The 25,437-nt window shown below is 44.8% G+C and overlaps 1 protein-coding gene across 2 annotated transcripts; it reads right to left on the bottom strand.

Annotated features, from left to right (window-relative positions):
- Positions 1 to 286: 286 nt before the first annotated feature.
- On the bottom strand, positions 287 to 25,234 carry nos1apa (nitric oxide synthase 1 (neuronal) adaptor protein a). 2 transcript variants are annotated; one of them, XM_049722051.2, is made up of 13 exons: positions 24,646 to 25,234; positions 24,263 to 24,334; positions 14,693 to 14,785; positions 12,564 to 12,622; positions 11,687 to 11,795; positions 11,425 to 11,566; positions 11,007 to 11,209; positions 9,719 to 9,880; positions 8,682 to 8,847; positions 8,375 to 8,551; positions 4,368 to 4,564; positions 4,174 to 4,298; positions 287 to 3,177 (listed from the first exon to the last, which is right to left on the bottom strand). In XM_049722051.2, exons 1-13 carry the CDS (start codon positions 24,748 to 24,750, stop codon positions 2,706 to 2,708), a joined length of 2,082 nt encoding a protein of 693 aa, XP_049578008.1. In that variant the 5' UTR covers positions 24,751 to 25,234; the 3' UTR covers positions 287 to 2,705. The 2 variants fall into 2 exon arrangements, with proteins under 2 accessions (XP_049578008.1, XP_049578015.1); XM_049722058.2 differs by having other exon boundaries at positions 11,007 to 11,161; positions 24,646 to 25,225.
- Between the last annotated feature and the right edge of the window lie 203 nt (positions 25,235 to 25,437).

The following is a 25,437-nucleotide window of genomic DNA, read 5'->3' as shown; positions in this document are numbered from 1 at the left end:
GGCAAGAATACTCAAACAAGGCTTTGTGAGACCGTTCCACCTCGGTCATGTAGATGGTGCTACAGCACATTAGAGCAGGGATTTTCAACTGGTTTTGTCCATGGACGCACCATTATAACGAAGAAGCAACTCAGGTACCACGGCTTTGACGGAATAATATTTTATTTTGCACCAAAGGAGGATAGACCTATACAGGCTATGTACTTATGTCTATTTTTGGGGATCTCAGCTACATTTGACATAACTTGAATCGTTAATTGATTTACAAAATTAGCTGGAAAAGAAATCAAGTTTAAATAATAAATCAATTTTATTTTTAAACGTTACAATTATTTTCCAGTTCCAATTGCGCGGACCACCTGCAATACCGCCACGGACCACTAGAGGGCCGCGGACCATCGGTTGACAATCACTGCAACAGAGCACAATGCTAGGAATAAAATACAAAGGCATTCTGAAGAAGTGAGCGAGTCATCAAGAATAGCAGAGAAAACGTCACGAAAGCCTCAATCCAAGCTGAGAAAAAGACAGTTGATACAAACTCACACCAAATTCATAATCAAATCTATTTCCACGTGATAGATTACAGTCAGAGTGATACATTTGGGAAGTAAAACTTAAATATCCAAAACAATCAACAATGTTGAGCATTTTTGTTACACCACAAAAATTATTTCATAGAAACATTTAAAAAGGACATTAAGGTAATTTTGTTTTTAAGCAGCTTTATTGTTTCTTCATTTATTAGCTTCCTTCATTCTTTATGTAATGTCCAACTCACAAAATAAAAAAAAGATTCAACACTACAAAAAACAAAAGGCTGGTTTTCCAAACCACACTACATATGACTCAGACACTTGACAAGTTCACATGTACTGTAGAAAACACGTTCATTCATATAAAAATTGGCGTCATCATGAGTGCTATAAAAAAAAAGCCACGGTGGCCACTTTGCGATTGAAGAATTTGGGTTTTGAACGAGGCCAGCAGCTACTAGAGAGGGTTGTGAGTGGGGCCATAAACCAAAGAGGTTGTAACGTCGGCCGACCAACTCCAAACGTAAAAGAGCCTCTGGGGAGCACCACATTACGGCTTGGATGTGAACAAAGACCTTTGGCGATGCGAGCAGCTTGCATGACAAAGACACAAAGACACAAGCTGAAAATGGACTGCGAGTAGAAAGTGAAACAAAAGTGCCTTTTCTGGAATGGAGAGCGTCCAGCTCCGCATTCCTTTTATTGAGACGGCCACGACCCTAACAACAGTTGGCTCTGTGTCTTCTGGGAATTTTTCTTAGCTTTGGAGGTCAAAAAGTCCCCGGAGGGATCGTCGCTCACTTTTAGAGGCCACTTGTGTACCTCGCTTTGTCAGTTTTAGGGCTTTGGAATCGGCGTCCCCCAATTGGGACGCCTCAACCTTTCCAGGGCCAAAGATGTGAAACAAGAAGCCTACACAAGATAAATGCAGAAATGGAGTGTGGTGCTTTTACATTCTGAACCCCGCCCTCCACAGTATACATTTCTGATATTTACATTAGTATGATAATCTGCAACAAAGTGGCTTCAAGTAACGGATATTTGAAAAATGGATGAATCTGTGGATTATTTTGTTGATTAAGCGACTATCTGATTTAAAAAAATGTTGACATTCCCAACCGTTTATTCAAAAGCAGAATATTTCAAATTGACGGTGCAGAAAATGTGGAAGCTATTTAAAAAAAAAAAAAAAAAGATTCAGTTAGTGGTTTGAGCTGTCTAAAGCAAAGAAATAAGATTTGAGAAGAGGGCAAATACTTTTTTCCAGCACTCACTCTCATGGACATGGAGTTTTGCTAAAACATTCATGAACAGAAAAAAAAAGGATTGAAGACAACCAAATGGCAAACAAATAAATTGAAAGATGAAAGAGAAAAATCTCAAGTATAAATTATGATAAATCCTTCTTTTCCCACCCGGGCAAGGCGGACAAAACAATAGAACAAAAACAACTGATGAAGACAATCACGTCTTTGGTCTGCCGCCTTCGGTATAATGCAGCCCCCCCCCGGGGAATAAAAACAACAACAAGTCCTCATCAGCTTGGTTGTTATACTTGACATTGATTTCCCTCCTCTCATCAGTCCGTTCCGCTGCCGTGCTCGTTTTTGCAATGGAAAAAAAACGTTCAGCCAGGAATTCTCCACAATGAAATATCTTCACTCTATTTTGGTCCATTTTGGACTCGATACAAACACTACAAATACTTTAGTATGTTAGTTTGAGGTTAATTCACATTTTTGTTATTGTGCAATCATGTGGAAAACACTCCAAACAGCTACTACAAGCATCAAAGTCAGATTTGCGTTTTCTTCTTCTCATGACGTTGCATAAAATTTCTTCATCCTGCTTTTTCACTTGCACCTTTCACTCTTGCGTTAGTGGTGACTTCATTATCCAATCAGTAAGAATATATGTCACTAAGAAGTCCATTTATCACCTTCAAAAACAGATCACCTTTACCTTTATTTTGAAATGCACAAAATCTGTCCTGACGTTTTCCAGAGAAGAAACAGTCCCGGGAAGTTGGACTCGAAAAAGCTTTGAAATGTTTCAAAAGTAGAAAAAAAATGCTTGTGAACTCACGCGCTCCTTTTTCCAAGACACTCAGGAGCCGGATGGACTACAAAGAGTGGTGAGAATCATCCCGCCCGCCCCGGCGTCTTGGACTCAGTCAAAGGACAGCAGATCCGGGTGCGGCTCTTGGTCCTCGGTGCCCGCATGCTCGTCTTTGACGGTGTCGGCCTCCTCACTCAGGCTTTTAGGAGGAGGATCCTTGTTAATCAGGTCTGGTACAGACGGAAGAAGCTGGCGTTCCTCCGCATGCCCTTGGCTGGCTTTTTCTGGTGTCGCACCGCTTCCCGCCAACTCCGATGTCTCATCCGCTGGCTCACTTGCAGAGCCTGGTTCCATCGGCCCGGCGTCCAGCTCACCATCCCGCGTGTCCTCCTCCTCCTTGGTGATGAAGGTCGTCTTTTCGGGCAGGGTGATCGGGGAAGACACGTCCGTGGCATCCGGAGAGGAGACCACTGGGTCCGAGGAAATCATCATGTCCCGTGTGGTCTTTAATGCCCGAGGGAGACGCTTCTTTCCCGACGGCGGCGGCGGGTCAAGCCGAGGGATGGAGTCCAAGGGGAAGTGGCTGAAAGAGGAAAAAGTTCTTAGTTGAGAGGTCTGTGCCATCTTCTTGTGCAATACAATAATTTTTTTCATCCCCTTTGTGACAAGACCACATTGCAGATGCATTCCAAACAAAGAAGAGGACACTTAAACGCCACTACTGGGTGTCTTAACTCTCAGGGCTCTGCAAAATTATTTGCAATCCATTAATAAAATAAAAAAAGTCCATGCATCAACATGACAAGTCATTGGGGTTGAGAACTCTGGCGAACATGAACTTGGCACGCTGCATTCTCATTCTAAATTCCGTCCTCACGTCTCGGCGTGCAGCCAAAGGTGCTCCTCGTCGCCGCTCCCTTGTTTGAATACAAATGCGCGGAAGTCGCTCAATGGCATCGTCCGCCGCAAACGACAAAATAGGCGATGAGCCTATTTTAAACACGGCCGAGCCAACTGCTGATGTTTGGATGGCTAATGGAACGCTCTCATTCGTCCAAAACGCAAACACTGGCAAGCCTTTGTTGTTTTTCGTGCTTATTTAAATGTTGCTGTATTTTTGGGGAAAAACGAGTTGCGCTGAGGGATGTTGCACTGGCCCTTTTAATAAGGTCTTATTGGTGACATTGTGTAACAGGAAGGCCTCGTGTTCATATTACCACCGACAAACTTTGAAGGATTCTAATTAGAGCCATTCGGGGAGACTGCTGGTTAAAAATGACTGAAGCAGCGGTCCAGGAGGTAAGACGGTGAACTACTTGGCCAATTAAGTTTGCCGCAGGTCAAAGCTTTCAGCTCACTTGGTCATTTTGGATGTTTCGTTTTGAAAGCGGCCAGTGATGAGACTTTTTTGTTTTTTAGTTCAAAGCTGTTGCTGACTTCTTCCGTAAAAAATGTTGAGAAGATTGTTTGGAGAAAATCAGTGGTTTTAATAGGGGGGGGGCACACCATAAACTGTCAATATAAACTTGACAGTAGTACATTTAGTGGACAAAACAATGTCCTGGATATCGCTTCATACCTGTATGGTGAATTTTCAGCGAGTTGGTCCATGCAAGACCACACCGCCCCAGCGTTCTTGTTGACCTCAGTGACCCCGATGTCGCCCACGTGGCTGGGTTCCTTTCTCCTCAACAGGTCGTTCATCTGAAATGATGGAAGGCGCGCTCAGAAGTCAGGCGCGTGGCTTTTGATTGTAGCTTGCGCAAGGCTCACCTTTGCCCCGACGGCCTTGCCCAGATTGATGGCATTTTTCAGCCTCTGCTGGCCTCCGGACGATGGAGAGTCCGAGGCACCGATGGACAGGAGAGAGTTTGGGGATGCCGGGCTTCTTCTGGCGGAAGGCGGGCCTTGCCTGGTGGTCTGCGGACTCTGTTGCTGGGCAACGGAATTCTCAAACATGCTTTGGTCAACTGCAGAAAGAGAGAGGAGGAGGAGGAGTAAGGTAGCGGCAGCGGAGAGCACACGGCACATTGATTGGTGTCAAGCTTGGAGTCATCGCTTCCTCTCGACAACTACCACGTCCTCTTACTCAATTGGAGTGGCGAGGACGTTTGGCACTCTGCGTACTCAGTGAGTTGAAGAGACACCATGATTATCTGAAGCGCTGTTTTGAAAGATGCCCATTCAAGTTGGCACGCCCCAACAAACATTTGGACGATTTACGGTGCCTTCAAGATGGATGATTTCGCAAGATGCCGATGCAACGCGATTAATGAACAAAGACACGTGCAATAAATGAGGAGAAACTACATGCTCATAACCAACAAACACAATGAGGTGGGAATGAATTGACTGGAGCTTTCAAAGCTTACCTCACAGAGAGAAAGGTTTCTCGGAAAGCAGGTCAAAAAAACACAAAGCGACCACATTTGAGAGCTTTTCAACCTTCTGAGAAATCAAGCATGTCTGGGCAATTTTGCTTTTCATCACAGAAATGCCCGAACAGGTGAGGCGAGCGTAATGGCTTTGAGTGCAGTCTGGCATCGCACGCGCACGTCTGAGTGATACATTGTCTTGGCCCGATAAAAGGAGGCAAAACATATTGCCGTTTGCAAAGGGAAGGAGGCGGTCGCAGAATCTGGCAGAGTGGGCCTAACCTTGACGCCGGGCTGCATGCGCAAGCGTTTCACTTACCGTCCCCAGAGATGGACTAAAGTAGCACATTAGCCGGAGGGCCACGGCAGCAAATGTGCGTGAGGCCCGCAGTGCACGACGCCTCATGATACCCATACTTCAAGAAGATGAGCAAAGAAATACGGGAAGATAAATCATTGGTTGCATGCATGCACACTTACTCATAACAGGTTACAAAGAAATGCTTTGTAAACGGTTGTTGGAATGAAAAACTAATATTTGAACGATCACGCTGGTTTCCTTTCAATCTCCCGTTTCATTTTCTTTTCCCCAAAGCGTCCGCGGCTCAAAGATCCCAGCGAATTTGCACCCTCCCAATTAGTGCAGAGCAAACATCTCAAAGATGACACAAATCTTGCGCTGTGGAGAATAGTAGCGAAAGGCAACCATACGAGATAACGTTTCATTTTCCAACGCAAACAAGACACATTGGAAGCTAGTGAGAACCCGGTTTACAAATTTGCTTAAACGCAGCCACAAAGAAACACTTCGAAGATGGCCTGTTACGGGTCGAACGATGACAGAAGCAGAGGCGCTCCCACTTGAGTGGGCAGCTGCTGTGGGTGGTCAGGCTTCATCACTCAAAAATGCTCTCGAAATCTTAGGCAACACTTAAGCAAGCTACAACATGTAAGCAAGTCTCATCCCACGGTGATACTCCATTCTGTCCATTTGAGTCGCTCCGGACCAGCGTCTTAATTGCACGGCGGCCATTACGACTGTGCTTGACTCGTTCTTTGAGGAGCACAAAATGAATGAATGTTTAGTTTGTGTTTGTGTTTTGCTGATGACTTTGAGACGACACTGGCAAATGATGAACCAACACGGCGGGAGCTACATACAAGACCAAGACATAAAACATAATTTGTATTGCTAATCCTGCTGGCTTTCTTCCCAAAAGTCAATTTTAATGCCACTATTAAAGAAAAGCTTCATTTCACACAGTTTTATTATCAACAATAAGTGCGCAATTTAACACGGCACATGAGCTAGCAGAACTGCTGCAGACTAATAAATGGGGGGGGGGTGAGTAATGTCCCATTTCAGTGGGAGAATTTACTGCGGCAACTGCAGCATTTGCTCTCCATTGGTCGATTTGCCACCAACGACTGCGACGTGAAATACACACTTCAATTTACAGCTGAAGGAACTAACACAATATAGAGAACAATCCAAGGAAGGAAACAAAATGGATTTTCAATGAAAAGTAGGTACAAATTATTGACTGCTTGTGAAATAATCGTCAAGCGGGCCATTTGTGTCCCTTTTTATGGCACAGGTAATGCCTCTGATACATCTGGGCTTGAAATGAAGCGTGATTACTTTGGACGCTCACTAATGGTTCATTTTGTGCACGCATCTGCGACGACATTACGCAATTATGATGAAAAATTACACAATTATGCCGAAGGTTTGGAACTGTGACAGGATGAACAGCTTCATTATCTCCACTCAAAGTGGCTCCAATTGATGTTGAGGGTGCCTCAAACGGACCAACCCTGGCCAGACAACTTTGGCTCTTCCCCAAATATCGTTATAAACACGCATGCTAACGCTGGTTGAAAATCCAACATGTTCGGCAGTTTCACATGCTCTAATCAGCAAAAATTGTTTTATCTCCTGAATCAAAGAAGGAAGCGCAAGCTGTGCTCCAAAGCCTCTCCGGGGGGGCTTTCCAAAGCCCAAAGACCGCATTCAAACTTGGCTTACTTAAAGCCCAAATCTGAACACCAACAGAACCCGACCTTAGCTTTGAATCCTCTCAAGACATTAGTAGCGATTGATCTGTTTGATACAGAAATCTTTCAATCCTGACCCAATTAGTTAACCGATCCACCGACCTTCGGGGCGACATCCAGCGCTTGTTTCTTGTGTGAGAAAATGCACCTGACTGTAATTACCTCCAGAGAAAAACATTGTGATTTTACGTTCAAGCTATAATTAAGTCTCGTTGCAAATGCTTCAATAAATTCAAACTTTATTGCCTTGCAATCAACCCGACTGCAGTCCGAGAGCACGGACCTCGATAGCGCCATAACAAGCTACGCTAATTAAAGGCAGCATAACCTCTGATGCCTAATCTCAACTGGGTCCTGCTCTCTGAACCAAAGATAATATTACAGCAACTCTGCTTTCATGTCGGTCCCACAAGTTCATCAATCAGCACCAATGACACAGAAAAGCTCAGGCGAGCGCACCGCACTTCTTCACGCATCTTTTGCAATATTTATATTGCCTACTACCACGGGAGAAACAGTCCCGCGTGTTTGCTCACTAGTGGAGGTCAGGAAAAGTCGTCCCAAGAAAATGAAATGGGATCACAAGGACGGGGATGCAATTTGGCTCCAATTATTGGAGGCGGCCGATCAATAATTTATTCCGTCATTTTATAGTTGACTGTCTGTCAGATCCATCAGATTGCCGGGGAGTGGATGAGCATCTCCAAGGTAGTCAAGAATGCCACGGCCGTTCTTTCTTGGTCGAGTGCTCATTTAATCATTTGGAAGGCAAAGTGACGTTATGAGAGTGACGTTATGAGAGTTCAAATTAGTTCAAGCTCCCAAACAAACGCTTTGCTCTCCAAAAACAATCTGTAGGCTCAAAATTTAGAAATTTGTATGTTGACACCCTCAATAACAACGAGGAAACGATATTCAAGTGGACCTGCTCACAAGTGGTACCCAAATGTTTGAGTCTGTGACGCGTCTTCTCCAGGACGGAAGAAAAACTGTCACGCTGTTGCTTAGCGTGTTACGCGGCTATTTGGTCTCCCAGGTGCTGCTTGCTAAAAACATTCAGCAGCCGCAGGGTCTCCGCCTCTGTTCCCCAAGCAAAGAATTCCATCACCTCCTCCTCTTCCTCCTCTTCATCACTGTCATCGCTGTTGGACTCATACTCCGAGACGATGCCCGACTCTCGAAAACTAGCAAAGTCCAGGCGGCTCGGCTCTAACTCTGCCGTGTCTTCGGGCGTCTCTGTCACCTCGGGCTTGCTGCTTTTGAGCGGAAGGGGAGGCGAGGAGGAGGAGGGAGGTGGCAGAGGCCCTGGGAGAAAACATTCCAATTGGAGAACATCTTGGTCCCTACCTAGCGGGCTTCCCAGATTCCCATTGGAAGATGCAAATGCATTGGCGGCCCCGTCGGCGCTGCAAAGCTGGGGTAGGTTGAGGGCCGACACCTCCGGTTCAGGCGTTGTTGGGTCGCAGATTACCGGGGCCACCATGGACCGGAAAGTGATCTCCAACAAACTGTCCTGGGATCCCGCTGGCAAGTAAACAACAAAGATCAGATGAGAAAAAAAATATATTTTCATGGACGCATGAATTGATTTTTGAAACTGTAGGTGTGTCGCATTTGCTGAAAGATTCCTCAATATTCTGCCAGATTGATTTACTGGAGCCAGGTCCGGTGATCTTGCTCTCCAGTTCCTGCATCTGCTTGACCAGGAGCGAGATGTGCTGCAGCAGGTCTTTATTCTGCAGCAGGAGCTGGTGAACGCGAGCCTGTGCCTCCAGCCGAGCCGTGGCCTCTGCACTCAGCTGGTCTTTCAAGAGGTGGACCTTCGCGGCAAGAAAAAAAGATTTGGATTCTAGCGGGGTGGAGGCCGGCAACAACTGAACGGCCCATTGCTCTCAAGACCTGTCTGCTTTTCTCGCTGCACCAAGAAAATATAGCTGCAGCGGCTCCGCTTTCTCTCTTAGCTCAGGCGCTGTTTTTTTATTCCGACACGCTCTTGTGCAATGTTCTACTTTACCGCAGGAGTTGCAGATGGATTTTTAGCGAGGCACTTTGCGTTCTTGTTATACTTTGGTGTTACCTCATCCATCTGTTTGGTCACTGTGGCATACCCTGCGCTACTTATGTCGACGTCACGGACGATCCCAGCTGTTGCTCTAAATGAGCCACAGATGTTTGGTGCTCTTTTGAGGGACTGCGCTCAGAAGCCAGATTAATGCAGTTAACTAACAAAAATAAATGACAAATTAAAGCAAGAAATATTTACGGCCCATTGATGGATGGTATCACGATGTCCGCGAGCATCAATTCATTCTACCGTCTGCTGTCATTCTACATCCTTAATGAGTGGAAATGAACAATAAATTATTTACTGAGACTATGCAAGAAAAATTTCAGATTTTTGCATAGAGAGTCTCAGATAAAAACAACGGCAAGAATTTTTGGGGGAAGCTTTTTGCTCTTTATCCTGATTTAAAAACAAGCTTTTACAAGTGTCAGCAAAGACAGCAAGCTTAATAATGTTTCCATTTGGGAACTTTGCATTTTTGTTGAGTGATATAGTGATCGCGCCATCCCCAGTGCCCAAAAAGAAGAAAAAAAAAAAAAATCAATGAGGTGATTCGAAAACATCAATATAGGCCAGGCTGGGATTGTGAAAGCAATCACATCATTGCCCAAATGTATCAAAGGCACCTGCGCCACGGCCACTTGCGTCTGCTGCTGTTGCTGCTGAAGCTGCTGCTGGAGAAGTTGGATCTGATGGTGAACAGACAAGGGAGTGCCGGGCGAGAGCACACTGGATACCGGCAGCAGCAACCTGGGGCTGGACATCAGCAAGGAGTCTTCTTCGGAAATCTTTCAACAACAAATTCACGGATTAGCTAAAAACGAGAATTCTCAACCAGCTAAGTGGTCAGGTTATCAAAACAACTTGACTTGCCATGACAGAAGTGTTAGATCGTAGCTGGAGCTCACTTTGGTCGTGTGCACACTGGAATCATTACAAATAATTGATGTGGAGTTTGGAAATGAATTATTAAAACTTACAGCCTTGAGACATATATAACTGGCAGTTTAACACTGCGACCCACTCCGCTCTCATGATCTGCTTCTTGTGGAGAGGCTCGCAATAAATCAGTTAAGCCATAGAGTGGCTAGGAATCAAATTGTGCCTAATTTTAGTAAATGTAAATAAACAAGAACTACCGTGATTTGGTTTTTGGATATCCCCACTGAGGAGACGGCTTAATGATGCCAGATGAGTTTAAAATTCTATTTCAAGGCATCTGGCAAATGATCATTTCATGATGACAGAAATTTCTTATCAAAAGTGTGAGCATCAGAAACCGAGAAAATAGGTCACTGCAGTAGCACTGCAAGGAAGAAGAGAAAATAAAGACGAGCCACAGCAGAGTGCTCGTGCCAACAGCAAACACGACAATAAGCAAAATGGCATCGTTATTCCTTTTTAGGTCTGCTATACGTGAGATCGTCTCTTCATGAGAAAATGTTTTCCATTGAGCCGAGGTCCGATGAATGCTAAGGTATCTGCAGTGTTCATAAATAAGATATTTCCACTGAATAGATATTTCACGCTTGGTTTTACTTTTAATGCCTTCAAAAAAGAAAAGCGCGGTAAGGACGTAAGCTGCAGACAATAGTGAACTGTGACGTGCAGCAGCAGTTTTGCCGTTTCAGGCTAAGCATCCTGACTTGACTAGTGGAACTCCAAAGTAGGACGGATGCCCATTGTAATTGGATGACAGGGCATGCGCGGACAGTTCAACGGGAGGTCAAGTGAGTTTGATGTTCCATGCGAGGAGAAAACCAGGCCAAGTTTGTCACTTGCTCAGGCATCCCAACACTCAGTTGACCACATGAACATTGAGCATTTTTCAAACGGGCTTACTGTGAAATGTCAGGATAAACCTAAGGACCAAGTCCGCAAAAGAAATGTGCAATTCTCCGCTTCTTTTCGTACCTTGTCTGAGTGGTTGAGCTCGGATGTCTTGGCTGTGGCATCCAGATCGGTCACCCCTCGGTTCACATTGAGCTCCTCTGACACCGTCGGCTGGTTGGTCTCGTCGGCATCGATGTCCGTCTCTTCAGCGACCGAAGTCGTCTTCTCCGCCGCGCCTGGGCCGAGTAAAAGACACACACACACGGGTGGATGAGCACGCACTCCTGGACGCATACATGGAGGCATGAGCATGGATGCAGCCACACATGGAGGGACACAAGGCAAAAAATTAAAAAAATCATCCATTAGTATAACACTGATACGCAAACTATTTCCGCGTCTAAGAATGATGGGAAATGTAGTCCGACTATCCCAAAACTTCCGTCAGACCCAAAATGCGTTCCTCACACGATGTGTCTTTGTTTTGTGTTGCTCTTACCTAAGATGGAGGAGTCGTCTGCATTCTTTTCACCGTGGCCGTCGCCCTGGCTATCTTTGCTTAGCTGCGCGTTCTTCAGACTCAGTTTGTGACAGACCTCAAATGCCTGACCGACAGTGCGGACGATGCGCATGGCCTGACTCTGTTGACCGAGGACAGACAGCGATAATAATGGCCCTGGTCATTTTTTTCCAGAAAACGGAATTGAATACCAATGATGTCATAGTGCGGTTCAAAATTTGAAGACCAGTTTCTCACCCACCTTCTTCTTGGACTTGAAAACATTACAGCGGAAGACATTGGTGTGCCCATCTCGGGCAATGTAACTGAAGATCTTTAAATCCTGTGAGTCATGAGACACATAGAAAATTCTGAAAGACAAAAGACAAAAAAAAAAAAAAAAGACAATTCAATTACGCACCGCTTAAAGGAAACGAATTCCACGACCTTCATTTAGAGAAGCAGCCTCCCATTTTGCATATGAAGTCAATGATGGAGAAAAAAGCAAGTCGAGAAACATAATGGGCAAACACAAGATGACGAAGTTCACTTTGAGAAATGTCATCCCTTAATGGACTGTGTGGGAAGTGATTTGACCTGATCAGGGCCATCTTAGCGGATTAAGTAAGGTATCGAGTGGACCACTTCTGGGTCTTTAGAACCCTGGAGAGAACAGTTTTCATGCGCGCTATGATCGCATTCTAATTTGAAAATTTGATCCACAGAGGCAAATTAGAAATAGGACATCAATGAGTGTGTGTGTGTGTGTGTGTTTAGCTTGTTAAGCTGTTGTAACAGTTAACAGAAATTAAATGCTTGGATGCGTGGGAGAGTTCCTTGGCAACCCTCATCGGGCTTTCAGAATCTCAAGCTGAGGCTGTGTACTTCATAAATTAAGGACGGCAGGCAAAATGTGATCATGGAGAACATCAACTGCTTTGCTGAGGTCAACAAAAAAGCGGATTCCAAACATGTCACACCGCTTGCTCACGTCTGATATGGATGGCAGACAGCCAGGCAAGAAAAAAAATGAATCTCCTCAAGTTGGTGTCAATTTGTGCACCTGATTACAGTGCTCGCAAAAGTCAAGTGCTAGCAAAATGTGCTGGGATGGCGGAAAAGATATTTGAGTGTCTTACCTGTAAATGGGGTCCTGCATCACCATCATTTTATTTTCATCCCACATCCACTCCTTTTTCTGTATTAAAAAGAAACTAAGTATTAGGACGGCTGGAATCAAAGTTCACACTTTAGAAACGCAACATTTCAATTTCAATTCAAGTGCATCCAAGAAATAAAAAACAAAACAAAGAACAGCTGAGTTATGATAGTAGCAATTTTACTTTACGCAATCAGGATTTTGGAGCCGATCACGATCACAGATAAATAACTAATTCCATCACATTTATTTAATTATTGCAGGGGTCACCAACACGGTGCCCGCGGGCACCAGGTCGCCCGTGAGGACCGCATGAGTCGCCCGCAGGACTGTTCCAAAATTAGCTCAAATAGCGGCACTTGTCAGTGAGCTGCATCTATTTATTTTCCGAAAGTCCTGCTTCTCGAACAAATCAGAATTCGAACAAAAAATTCGAGATTTTTTTGCTTCGGTTGCCAAACAAAATTCGGAGGTCGAACCTCGCGAGATGAGCCGGGAGGACCCGAGAAAACACGACCGCGCGGCCCGGATGCCGACTGACTCCGTTATTGTATTTTCGTTACTTTGATGATTGTATTAACCCCTAATCATGCCTCCAAAGAAAGCAAGTGGGAGCAGTAAAGCCATCCTAAAACACAAAGACGCTCTTAAAGCAATGCGACAGTGAGCGCCCGGCGTGCTGCGGTTGCGCGATCTGACCAAATTAAGCTCCCTGCGCACTGAGGTCCACTTAAATTTTGGAAAGTACATCAGGACTTAAAAAAAATATTTTCTAAATTTTAGCGACGAGTCTGTCATAATAATGCGACCAGCGCGGTGCAGTTGCGCGGTCGGCGACGCGCTACTGTTGCGCGTTCGGCGGTGCGCTGCGGTTGCGCGATCGGACAAAATTAAGCTCCCTGCGCACTTAGGTCCACTTAAATTTTGGAAAGTACATCAGGACTTTAAAACAATTTTCTAAATTTCAGCGACGGCTCTGTCACAATAATGCGACCAGCGCGGTGCAGTTGCGCGGTGGGCGACGCGCTACGGTTGCGCGGTCGGCGGTGGGCTGCAGTTGAGCGATCGGACAAATATGCGCAAATGAAAAAATGCTTTAAAAAGGCGGGGTTTTTTTTGTCTTGAAACGGATTCATTTTTTTCCCATTATTTGTAATGGGAAAAAATAGATTCAGAATTCGACCGATTCGCTTCTCGAACCGCCTTCTGGAACGGATTGTGGTCAAAAAACAAGGTTTGACAGTATTTTTGCTATTCTTGTTAAAATCACACTTACATGTGAACTGGAAATGACAATGATAACACATAGTGGGAAGCCAAATTGAGCAAATTGGCTATTTCAGAAGTGTGTGTCAAACTGGCAGCCCTTTGCCTTAATCAGTACCCAGGAAGTAGCTCTCGGTTTAAGAAAGGTTGGTGACCCCTGAATTATTGTGTTTAATTCCTGCACAGTCGAGCGGCCCCACCCTTGAATAGCCAAAATTGGAGTATAATTGATAGCCAATGAAATGAGAAAAAAATAATAACACACGTGAGTCGGGTAGCATTTGTTGCCGATGCTCTCAAGTGAAATCATCCCAAATATTGACCTAGCGCGCATCTCCGAGAGGTGCGCCACACACGCGCGCCCACAAACCCGCGCCCACATACCCGCACACTCATTTCCCTTGTCAGTCCGCCCTCTTGGGAGTTTAATGTCACGCTAAAATGTCAACGGAGGAATTATTTATATTGATTCCTATCTCCTTGAAGCTTTGTTGACTCAATATTTCAATCATTGCTATCTTTAGTCCGTCATCGCACTTGGACTTGGAGATGAGATCTTGGAGATGAGCTCGGGACGCCGGCTGACATTTGAGCTGCCGGACGCCGACGGCTCTTCTGTATGACTCGGATATTGCGCCTTGAAAACAATGAAGCGCTTTCACCCGGCTCAACCTTCATGAGACCAATATTCCCGATCAATATGACTCTAACTGGGCAGAATTTGCAGGCATAGCGTGTCTGAGCAGATGACGTAAAAAAAAAAGAACTATTGCGGGTGAAGCCGGAGAGCAACGCTTAACGTGCTTAAGCGGCATACCGAAAATCATGAGAAGTGTCACTTACTTTTTTCTTTTTTCTCAAGGAGACCTTGACGCCTTCCACAGACACTATGATGCTGACCTTTTTCTTTTTGATATTTTTCACCTTGAACTCATACTGCAAAGAGAAGAGACATAGACATGACGATTGCTTCTTTACATCCTCTTGTGCCTTCGCAGAACACGAGAAAAGAATTCAAAACATTTTTTGATCCAACGTATATTGTTACACCGAGTGGCCTGTCTGCACTGCACCGTTCGGTTCTCTGCGCTCTATTCCACTTTAAAAAGCGGGAAGCACACCGCACTCGGCGCATCAGTCAGAACAAGCCACGTTAACAAAGAAAAATGGAAGACTCGTGCGAATTTGAGGGCAGCGAGAAAAGGCATCCTTGAAAAGGGAGCTTAACACCGAAGCGGTTATCAAATCTCTGGGCTGACTATCATCACGTCTCGCCATGTAGAATCGTTGTGGATTTATTGAGAGTGGCAGTCGTGATGCGCTTATTCTCCACGGCTAGCAACTACTTGTGTACAAAGGGCCTCAAAGCCTCCTTCTCGTTTATACATATACATATGTACATAAATACATACTACATAGTATATACGTATGTATACATATACTCGTGTACACGTATACAACCTACACACATATACATGTACACGCGTACACATGTGCACATACACACATACACACGTATACACAGATACACGTTTACATATGCACTTACACATATACAAGTATACATATAAATGTATACATTTATACATTTTTATATACACATATTTATATACACATACATATACACGTATACATATACACATACTACATATATATGTACCTATACACATACATATACAATATAAATTATAATTGGTATTATTATCAATGCTGGCTCGGTGACGCACTGGTTAGCACGTCCGCCTCACAGCTCGGAGGGTGCGGGTTCGATTCCACCTCCGGCCCTCCCTGTGTGGCGTTTGCATCTTCTCCCGGTGCCCGCGTGGGTTTTTTCCGGGCACTCCGGTTTCCTCACACGTCCCAAAAACATGCTTGGTAGGCCAATTGAGCACTCTAAATTGTCCCTAGGTATGAGTGCGAGTGCAAAAGGTTGTTCGTCTCTGTGTGCCCTACGATTGGCTGGCAACCAGTTCAGAGTGTCCCCCGCCTACTGCCTGATGACTGCTGGGATAGGCTCCAGCACGCCCACGACCCCCGTGGGGACAAGCGTGATAGAAAATGCAATGATGGATTATTATCAATGAATCTTGAATGTTTTTTTTTTTTTTGATAGAATAAATGTTGCCTAATTGTTGAGAATTGCAACGTTTCAAGTGTTGACAAGAAATCTCCATGGACACAGTCCTTTCTACTGTCGTTTAGTCATTCACAAGTGACTTGTATAATTGGCTGATTGGCCTGTCTCATCGAGCAAAGTTAAAAAACAAAAACAAAACAGCTGTTAGCAGAAGTTCTGCGCATTGTGCCAGCAACCACCAAAGCACTTTGATTGTAGGTCTTATAAACATTTTAGTATCAGGTTGTAATGTTAAGCACTTACGACACTCTTTAAATTTCTCAACCTATAAAACCACCAGGAGGTGTTCTTTAATTTACTCCAACTGAATTAACCGAGACAGGAAGGAGTAAGTGTTGCAATAAATAGGACTCAAGGAACAATCAAAATAATAGTGAGACATTACCAGTGAAGATGGACAGATATGGAATGAAAATGTGTGTCGACGAGCTTGGAGGGATAGCCAACAGAGGTTAGTCCGAGCCAACTTTTCACGCTATCTGACTTGCCCTATCTACTGAAATTGATTTTGCCAATATTACTGCCAGTAGTAGATCATTACCTCACATCGTCCCCATGCTTTAGCCACTACAGTGCAATTACGCTAACCAAGAGATATTAAATGTGATATTGGAGCCCTCCGGAGAATGTGCTGCGCTGAGGCATCGTGGAGCACGCCGCTCAAGTAATATTGGACTTTGGGACAAAGTAGGCCATTGCTGAACCTTAAAAACAAAGTCTTGAGTCTTTTTACATTTCTGGCAACTTAGATGAGCAAATAATGAAGATTTCAATCCTAATAGCAAGGCAAGACATGGTCATTGAGTGCATTTCACACACAAGCAAAGGCCGTTAATTGTGACGTTCATTGCACATTTGAAATATGTGGAGTGACACGGGCGGAGCAGCCATTTTGTCGGCTTGATCTGAAAGGGGCAGTGGCCGGAAGCTAATCCCTCATCGGGACAAATTATCCAGAGTCCCTGCTGAGATGGCGGATTAGTAGCTCATGGCGCGGCAGACCAGAGGCTCACTTCTGTGAACAGTCGTGTTTCGTGGAACATACGGTATATGTACCGGATGTTGACAGGCAATATTGCACGAGAGGGATTGATGTACTCACCAACCCCCTCATATCTGATCCAGTTACTGGTTCTGTTTTTGTTTTCCAAAGCAAACACAAAAGCTAATCAATTGGCTTTGATGATGATCTACAGGTATCAGATTAATTACTGTGGAGAGACTAAAATCAAACAGTTATTCTTAAAGGGCTAGAGACACCGGTATATGTATAAATCGGTTTTAGTTAGCTTATGGGCTTATAAATATAAATTGACGCTCGAAACAACGAAAAGGAAGCTGTTGCTCTGAAAAATATCATTTAAATTTGCCGCACAGACGAGTTTGACTGCACCGAGCCGCCAGCCGGAAGTGACGTCTCATGACGTCTCAAGTTGTACGCGTTTAGCTTCAGTGAATGTAAACAAAAAGAGAAGAGGGGCCAGCGCGGAGACGTCGGGCCAGGTTTGCGGCCAACCCAGCTCGCCTAGCCGTGCCTTCCATTATCCTGGCGTACGTTCGTTCGCGGGACAACAAGATGGGTTGAGTTCGCCTGATAGGATCCACGAACCGGAAAGTGCGTGCCTGCTGTGTGCTCGTGTTCACAGTGGCCTGGTTGACTGTCATCTTTCCGGACTCTGCTGTGCATCGGGAGCGGCTAGCGTGCTATCACTCTTATTGTTCATCTTCTTGTTTTATTTTTCCTGTGTTGTTTACTTGTATGTGCGTTGTGAACTCTGTCTTATCTTTCCGGACTCTGCTGTGCATCGGGAGCGGCTAGCGGGCTATCACTCTTATTGTTCATCTTCTTGTTTTATTTTTCCTGTGTCGTTTACTTGTATGTGCGTTGTAAACGCTGTCTTGTCACCCTGGGATAGTGAGAAACGTAATTTCGATCTCTTTGTGTGTCTTGACATGCGGAAGAATTGACAATAAAGGAGACTTTGAGACTTTGACTTTGAAAAGTATGTCGAAGCGTGACGGGAGGGGCACAATTCAGAAAACGTGCTCAGCTCGTCGAAAAAATGCGATTTAAGAAATAAAATTAAAAATGCGCCTAAAACCTAAACCAAATGCTGCAGATGTTCATTTCTTCATTTGCAGTGGTCAACTCGGCACTCTACTCTTTTTACTATGCCAACCTAACCACAGTGACGGGAGAGGCACAATTCAGAAAACGTGCTCAGCTCGTCGAGAAAATGCGATTTAAGCAATAAAATTAAAAATGCTTATAAAACCTAAACCAAACGTTGCAGGTGGTCATGTCTTCATGTGCCGAGATCAACTCGGCACTCTAAAGCCCCCAAGAGCACTTTTTACTATGCCAACCTAACCAGAGTGACGGGAGGGGCACAATTCAGAAAATGTGCTCAGCTCAGCCCAAGTGAACTGCTAGATTCATCATATTCTGCGTCAAAAGAGGTTTCTGAATCGGATAAAATGATGCTAATATTGCCGCTAGAAACGGAGCTGTCGCTATCATCTGCCATGTTGTTTGGGTTTGTTGACATCCAGATGTACAACTTGTGACGTCACAGTAATGGCGCCGCCAGTTTGGCTTCGTGCGGGACCCGATCGATAAACTGGCATTTCATTTCAGCTTTATTCTTAGTAATTGGTGTCCATTTTTAATTTCCAATGCGGCAAATGTGTTCACTTTATACATTCTATCAAATTCCGTTCTAATTGAAAAAAAAAGGGATGTCTCTAGCACTTTAAACAATGGCTTACTTAATTAAAATACTTTTTGATTAAGTTGAGAATCGTCTAATCCATTACCTTTAACCCCTTTAAAGTGAAGCATTTGGATTTGACTCAAATTACATGGGCAGCTGTGCATTTACGCAAACATGAACATTTCCACTTGACACAGGTCGGCAGTATTTGCAGATGCAGATGTGTTGCTCTTCCATTTCCCCTCACAAACTCCCTTTCCTGAAATAACACAAACACGCACTACACTGAAGCCGCCCAGTATCTCAACATAGCAAGAAGGGTGAGCGCTAATGTTGACATCATCCACATTTGGCATTCAACCAAAACATGACCTATGCAGGTGGACCTACAACACAAGATTCCAGAATATCTAGTACTACATAGTACTTAAGCATATGCGTGACCTTGGACAGGACGACTGCTCTTGCCTGCTCTTTTACTTTTGAAAACAGCCACCATCTTGGATGAGTCATAAATCACCAGTGTAACTTGGTCCATTCCACAAATTTGAGAACACCATTTGGGGCCTGAAACCGCCCCTGGGGTGTTTGGTGAAAGCAGAGGATGAGCGTCGGGCATCCTGATGCAATTTCATCTTGCTGCTGTGCAAGGCCGGACAAGTTGCAGTATCCGGGAAATATCCAAATTGGACCTTTTTGCAAAAGTGTCTTTGATGTTTTTTTCCATTACTAACATTATTTGACTTTTTTTCAAGACTGTGCCTTGGTGGCCTGCATTTTGTGCATTACGGATTGCGCCACTCCCTTGTATTAGAACCAAAGCTCTAGACAGATGAATAATGCAAAATTTCAAAAATTCCTCTGAATCATCATGGAAAGACGGCAATTCACCAAATGTATTATTCATTCATTGTCATCATCTTTCTTTAAATGACATCTGCCTATTTCCTGGAGCCGTCTTTTGGGGAAGAGGCAGCGTACACGCTGGGACTGGTCGACAGCCAATCGCAGGGCATGAAAACGTCTTCCAATTACAGCTCAAGTAATATCGAGGGAGCAGCATTTGCAGGCGAGCTGGACTCCAAAAGTTTATACACAATGTGGCAGAGCATAAAGCCGGGCCGACAGCAGCCGCGTTCCGCTTAATGAAAGTGTCTGTGAAGAGGAAACGCTATTAAAACCAGAATGGAAAGCAACGTAATTCCATCCCACTCGCTCCCACTTAATAAACACACACACACACACACACACACACACACACACACACACACACACACACACACACACACACACACATACACGCACACACACACACACATACACGCACACACACGCAGGAACACTATCAGCCAGCCGATCATGCAATTTCTTGAGCTCCCTTACATCCGACCTGATCTAGAAGCCTTGGTAACAATTTGTGTTGTGATATTCTCACGGGGTTCTGATGCATATAAAGAAGATGATGACAGCCGGTGTGATCGCTGTTTCAGCCGCAAGAGCGATTCGGCGTTTGGATTTGTAAAGACCACATTGGTGATCTAAGCAATTTCATATTACCCTGGGTGCTGTGAAATAAATATTCATGACAGGAAGTCACATGATTGTCCATCATTAACATAATGATCATGTGCAGCACCTTTTATCACGTCGCAACTGTCCCAAGACGGGAACGACATTAAGGCAACTTCAAGCTAATGTGAAAAAGATTCAGACAGATAAGCCTCTCATTAGTCCCAAGTTCATGTTTACACATACAGTCGTTAATTTGGTCCAAGGCAAGACTTGACTCTCCAGTAGCCAAGTAAGTTAGTCACTTTCCGGGAACTGGAGACAGTCCCTGGAGAAAAAAAAAAGTGGCTGGCAGATTGAACTGAGCTGTCTTCTGGGCCAGTTTCCACAGCATCTATCTTGAAGGTGACTTAGGCTTGACTCGCTTCATTTCCCCAGCACCGTTCAGGATAGCAAAGCAGGTAAACCGACCAAATAGGCTTGGTGAAATCTCCACACGGCTGCCGCTACAGTTTGAAGACCCGCTGCAGGCGGGAAAGTCTCCGAGGTGACAGCTCAGCAATGGTAACCGTGGCTAAGTATAGCCCAAGCAAGCGGGGGAGGGGGCCGGGGGGATTGAGCAACAATTGAAACGGCGGCCGCTGCATTGCCCCATGCAAAGACGGCAAGGCTAAAGATATGAATGGGATGGAAAAATCCAAAGGAGGCGGAGAAACGGGAAGCGGTCCCAGATGAAATGGGGGGGGGTGGGGGGGGGGGGGGGGGGAGAGCGAAGGGGCCAGATGGCAAAGAGGGGGGATTAGGGTGACAGATTGAGGAGGAGGTAGAGGAAAAGCCAAAGATGAGAACGAGGTACTTGAGAACGAGGCACTTGTGAAAGATGCAAATCAGGTGATGCAAGCAAAAAGCTAACAAACAAAGAAAGTAGCTCCTTTGAATCCATTGTAAATTTTACACTCGTTTCTCTTGTCCAAATTGTGTTTTCCAATGAAAGCTTGGACTTCTTCTTTAGTCGGTCCTTGAAGAAGTGATCTTATTTTTTGGAGACCCGCTCTGTGACTCAAGTGCCCGAGAACAACTCCTATCGTGATTTGGCAGCGGACTGTCAAAGTCAAATTGAATCAATGTGTCGGCAGGCGTACAAGTCTCGCTGAAAGTTAGAGAAATAAACTGACTGATATTCTGTCCTCAAAAGAATGTACAACCTTTGAAACAGTCAAGAGTTACTATAAATTATTTCATTTGAAATGTTTTTATCTTTCAGTTTGAAGTTAATTGAGTGCCCCCTTTCTTTAATCAACGCCGCATTTTGTTAGTTTAAGACATCAAGCAGGAAAGAATGAAATTGCTCGAGGGATGTTTGAGGAAAAGGAGTAAAGAGGAAGTGATGCAAAATCAAGATTGGAGTGCAGTTATGTGTGCTGACAGTTGGGCTTGTCGTTGCGTGTGTACTTAAAGTTGAACGGTGCCGAGTGTCATCTCAATAATCTTGTCACCATGGAAGCAGCACGAGGGCGGAGCTTCGTCATTTGGGCTTGGACTCAACTGAAGCTCCTAGGACCAAAGTAACTTTAGGGGGAAAATCAAACGACGTTGGCGTCTCCATTAATTTAAGCCGGCCGACGAGGCCTCCTGTGGGTTCTCGGAAGGAGAGCGGTGAATCAGTCGAGGTTTAATTCAGCCACTGATGAAAAGCAGGAGAATTGGACAGGTTGAAGAAATTGTAGTACGTCGCCAGGCAAAGTGGCTGCAAGTGAAAAGGATGAAAAGGAGGAGAAAGAATGGAACAGAATGGAAACGGAGGTTGAGATCAGGTGAGAGATTCATTGCTGACTGCTGATTGATATTCTTCAACTTCACAAGCCAAACTGGACAAGACGTGCATGGTTTTTAAATGCGGTGATGAAAAAATTCATTAGTTATGTTGATGTCACAGGTGCTCAACAACAAAACAAAATGTAATTACTAGAATAGTCTCTATGCTGCTCAGTGTCGGTACTTTCTTGCTCCATCTACGAAATATTTCCACAACAAGGGACTATCTGACAACAATGTATATCACTGAAACTTACAAACAATGAAGCTAGTTAGGCATTAACAGCTTTTGAAATTGACAAATACAGTACTAACTCGTTTATCGCGTATAACTGGTTCCAAAAATCACCCGCGATAAGTGAAATCCGCAAAGTATGGTCACCAACAAGAAGTACTGGGCAGGCTAACGAGTTAGCGGAAAGATGATAATTCGCGTGCTAACACGCAAAAACGGACTTCTAAAGGAATGTAAACGAACATTGGGACCAATAATACATTATCCTAAAGGTTAGACACAAGGTTCCTCAATTTAGAAGTTTTATTTTGACTTTTAAATGTTTTTCTAATTTGGAAAAAAAATCTGCGATGTAGTGAAGCCGCGATAAACGAAACGCGAAGTAGCAAGGGATCGCTGTACGTCATTTACAGCCTTCCCCATCTGCTGGTTTCACTTTAAGAGACAACTGAGGAAGTGCCGCCTGAAAACATAAAATCATGAATGGCGACGCATAATAGATAGATAGATAGAGCTGAAACCGTCATTATTGATAGTGTCGCATTGGTGGCTCATTTTATCACCTTTCAACTTTAACCTTTGGACCTTTAAATAGACAAGACTAGAGAGAGCTGTATAATGCCAAATGAAACACTTTTGTACACTTTGTACATATCTATTATTTTGTCAATTTTGATTTCACTTTTGCGGAACTCTAAGCGTTTGTGCCAGATAACAGCACAGAGGAACAAATATCCGCCATTAAGGATTAATATACAGGAGTATACAACACAGCAAATGTCCAGAATTTTCCACTGGGATGGAATCCCTAGTGTTTTCCCGCACAGCTGATAAACCATTTCTTCTGTAAACAAGCATCAATCAATCTTAAAAAAAAAAATCTCCCATGCGACCAAGTTTGCATGTGTAGCTGATGAAACGGCACTTGGATACGAAAGGGCCAAACACGCCACACAGCTTGGGAGTTATTTCCTGCTTTGCGATGGCATTGCTTTGCTATCAGCAGCCTGCTCACAGGTGACTCATGCATGCAGTGAACAATGACAGCACACATGGAAAGGTTGCCAGGTTACCAGAACTGACGGGGCACAAATATTCTGGAGGTCAGATAAAAATCTTACAGAGGATGCATGACACCAATGTCTTCCACACTGTCCACTGTTTGTTTTTTGTTAATGTATCTTCCTTCCCAAGTTAGATTCCCGTGGTTTCCCTCCATTGTGTTGTCAGGCCAGCGTCAGAGCGTTTTCACACTGGACGAGCCAAACCAAAGCTCCCTTTCCTGCCCACGGCAGCTGCCATGGCAGCGCACTGGGAGGTCCACCTTCAGAGGTGCTGGCCACGATTCGCAAAAGGGAAAAAGAACATTTGGAGTCTTTTGCCCCGCTGTACAGTCACGCATGTGTTCCGGCGTGGCTACTGTGCTGGAATGCACTCAGGCAGACAATAACATAACGCCACCACACATATGGACAATGACAAGGCCATTTTCATTAGATTGGAATTGGAAGCTACAAACAGCCTTTGGGTGGTTCTGAAAACTCTAAAACAAAAAGTGATGAGCCGAAATGAGGAAAATGTTTGTGAGCATGAGTATGGGTGTGTTTTCTGCTTCTCATCAAAAGGAGCGTCTAATGGCCCCAAGTGCACCGGCAACCAATCCTGTTAAACGATGCAAAGTCAAACGTTGCCAAGTTGGCACTCATTAAGTGTAGTTTGGGGAAAAAGGCATCAATCTTGCGTTTGCACAGCTGGGGGTCAGGAGAGATCGCACCTTACTGCACTGCACCATCAAAAAGAGTAAGCAATTCTCAACACTTTACATTAGTCAATGAGTGACAAAGTTACACCCACTCACGCGTCTGGACTGACTTTTAAAAAAATGTGAAATTCACCCATCTTATGAGGTTTTTATACAGAGTAACATTTTCAAATGCAGAGCCTTGTTTGCAGAGGAAAGTAGAGCAGAGGCAATTTGGCGGCGTCTGACCGAGTCTGCTTACCCTTATTCGTCTCATTGCAGCCACGATCTCCACTCGACTGCTCGGTCGTGTCACATCCAGGCTGCCGATGTACTGGTGGCAGCAACACAAACGGAGCACATGAATCATCCAATTTGTCACCATAATTGATTATTTTCTAAGACAACATTTACCCAAATCACTTCAATGGACCTCGATGCTTGTGTAAACAGAAAGTTTGTTCTTAAACAGACTCGCTGGCGTTCATCGTTTCTTTTTAAATACCAGAACAGAGTACAGTTCTGCTACGTAAAAAAAACATACGCACAAACACAAAAGTAAGCCACTTTTGCGGTGTTCGGGGAGGTGCTATTACACTTCAGTAAAACGAGTACGACTTTTTGTTGCACTTGAAAACATAGTACCTTCGCCTCGAAGTTGATTCCATGCTGGAAGGCTTCCTCGTTGTGTAGCGGGATCCTCAAATCATGGCCATCATCCACCAGGTTGTATTTGCTCTTCACTGGCATTTTTAAACTCCGCAGTCAGTGGGAAACGAGACTAATCAAGGCGTCGGTGCGGACAGGAACCAACTCCAAATCCGGTCAGCGCATGTCTCTCCTCGCCTTCGTCCGTGCCAGCATTGCAGCGGCGCCACACCGCCCTCGACAGCCAGCGCTTCCCCGCAAACGTCTTGTAGCGGCACCCGGCGAACTGGCGCGCTCCAAAGACTCCAACAAGTCAGCTCAAGGTTCGCAAATACAACAAGGCACAGCAGGCATCCGGATGTATTGGGCCGAGTTGTTACTTGGAGTGTGCAACTCAAAGGCGAGTCCTGCCTCCCGTGCGAGTGGCTGCCGAGCTCCCCCCACCCGTGTTGGGAGGGAGCGATCGAGTCGTCGGTTCCGTCCTGCCATTCCAGCGGTTTCCATTCGCGCAAACCCACCGCTGATCTCTGGAGGAGGGGCCCCACTTGTGATACCTGCCCCTTTCCTCCTGCGCGCACGCAACAACGTGCACGAGGAGAACCGGAATTTCCCCCTCCAGCAGAAGAAGGAGTGGCTTCTTGCCGCTCCGGGCTAAACTTTGCTTCTTCGTGGCCAAAGGTAATCCACTATTAAGCACAGTATTACCTGAGGATTGTCTGAAGTAGGGCTGCAGATCGCGATAATGGCACATCCAATTTATGTATAGCAAAGATAATCCAATAATTTTCA

This window comes from Syngnathus scovelli, chromosome 10, assembly GCF_024217435.2.
Source record: "Syngnathus scovelli strain Florida chromosome 10, RoL_Ssco_1.2, whole genome shotgun sequence".
Classification (NCBI taxonomy): domain Eukaryota; kingdom Metazoa; phylum Chordata; class Actinopteri; order Syngnathiformes; family Syngnathidae; genus Syngnathus; species Syngnathus scovelli.
Note: the sequence above shows the minus strand (reverse complement) of the source record. Positions and strands in the feature narration are given on the sequence as shown.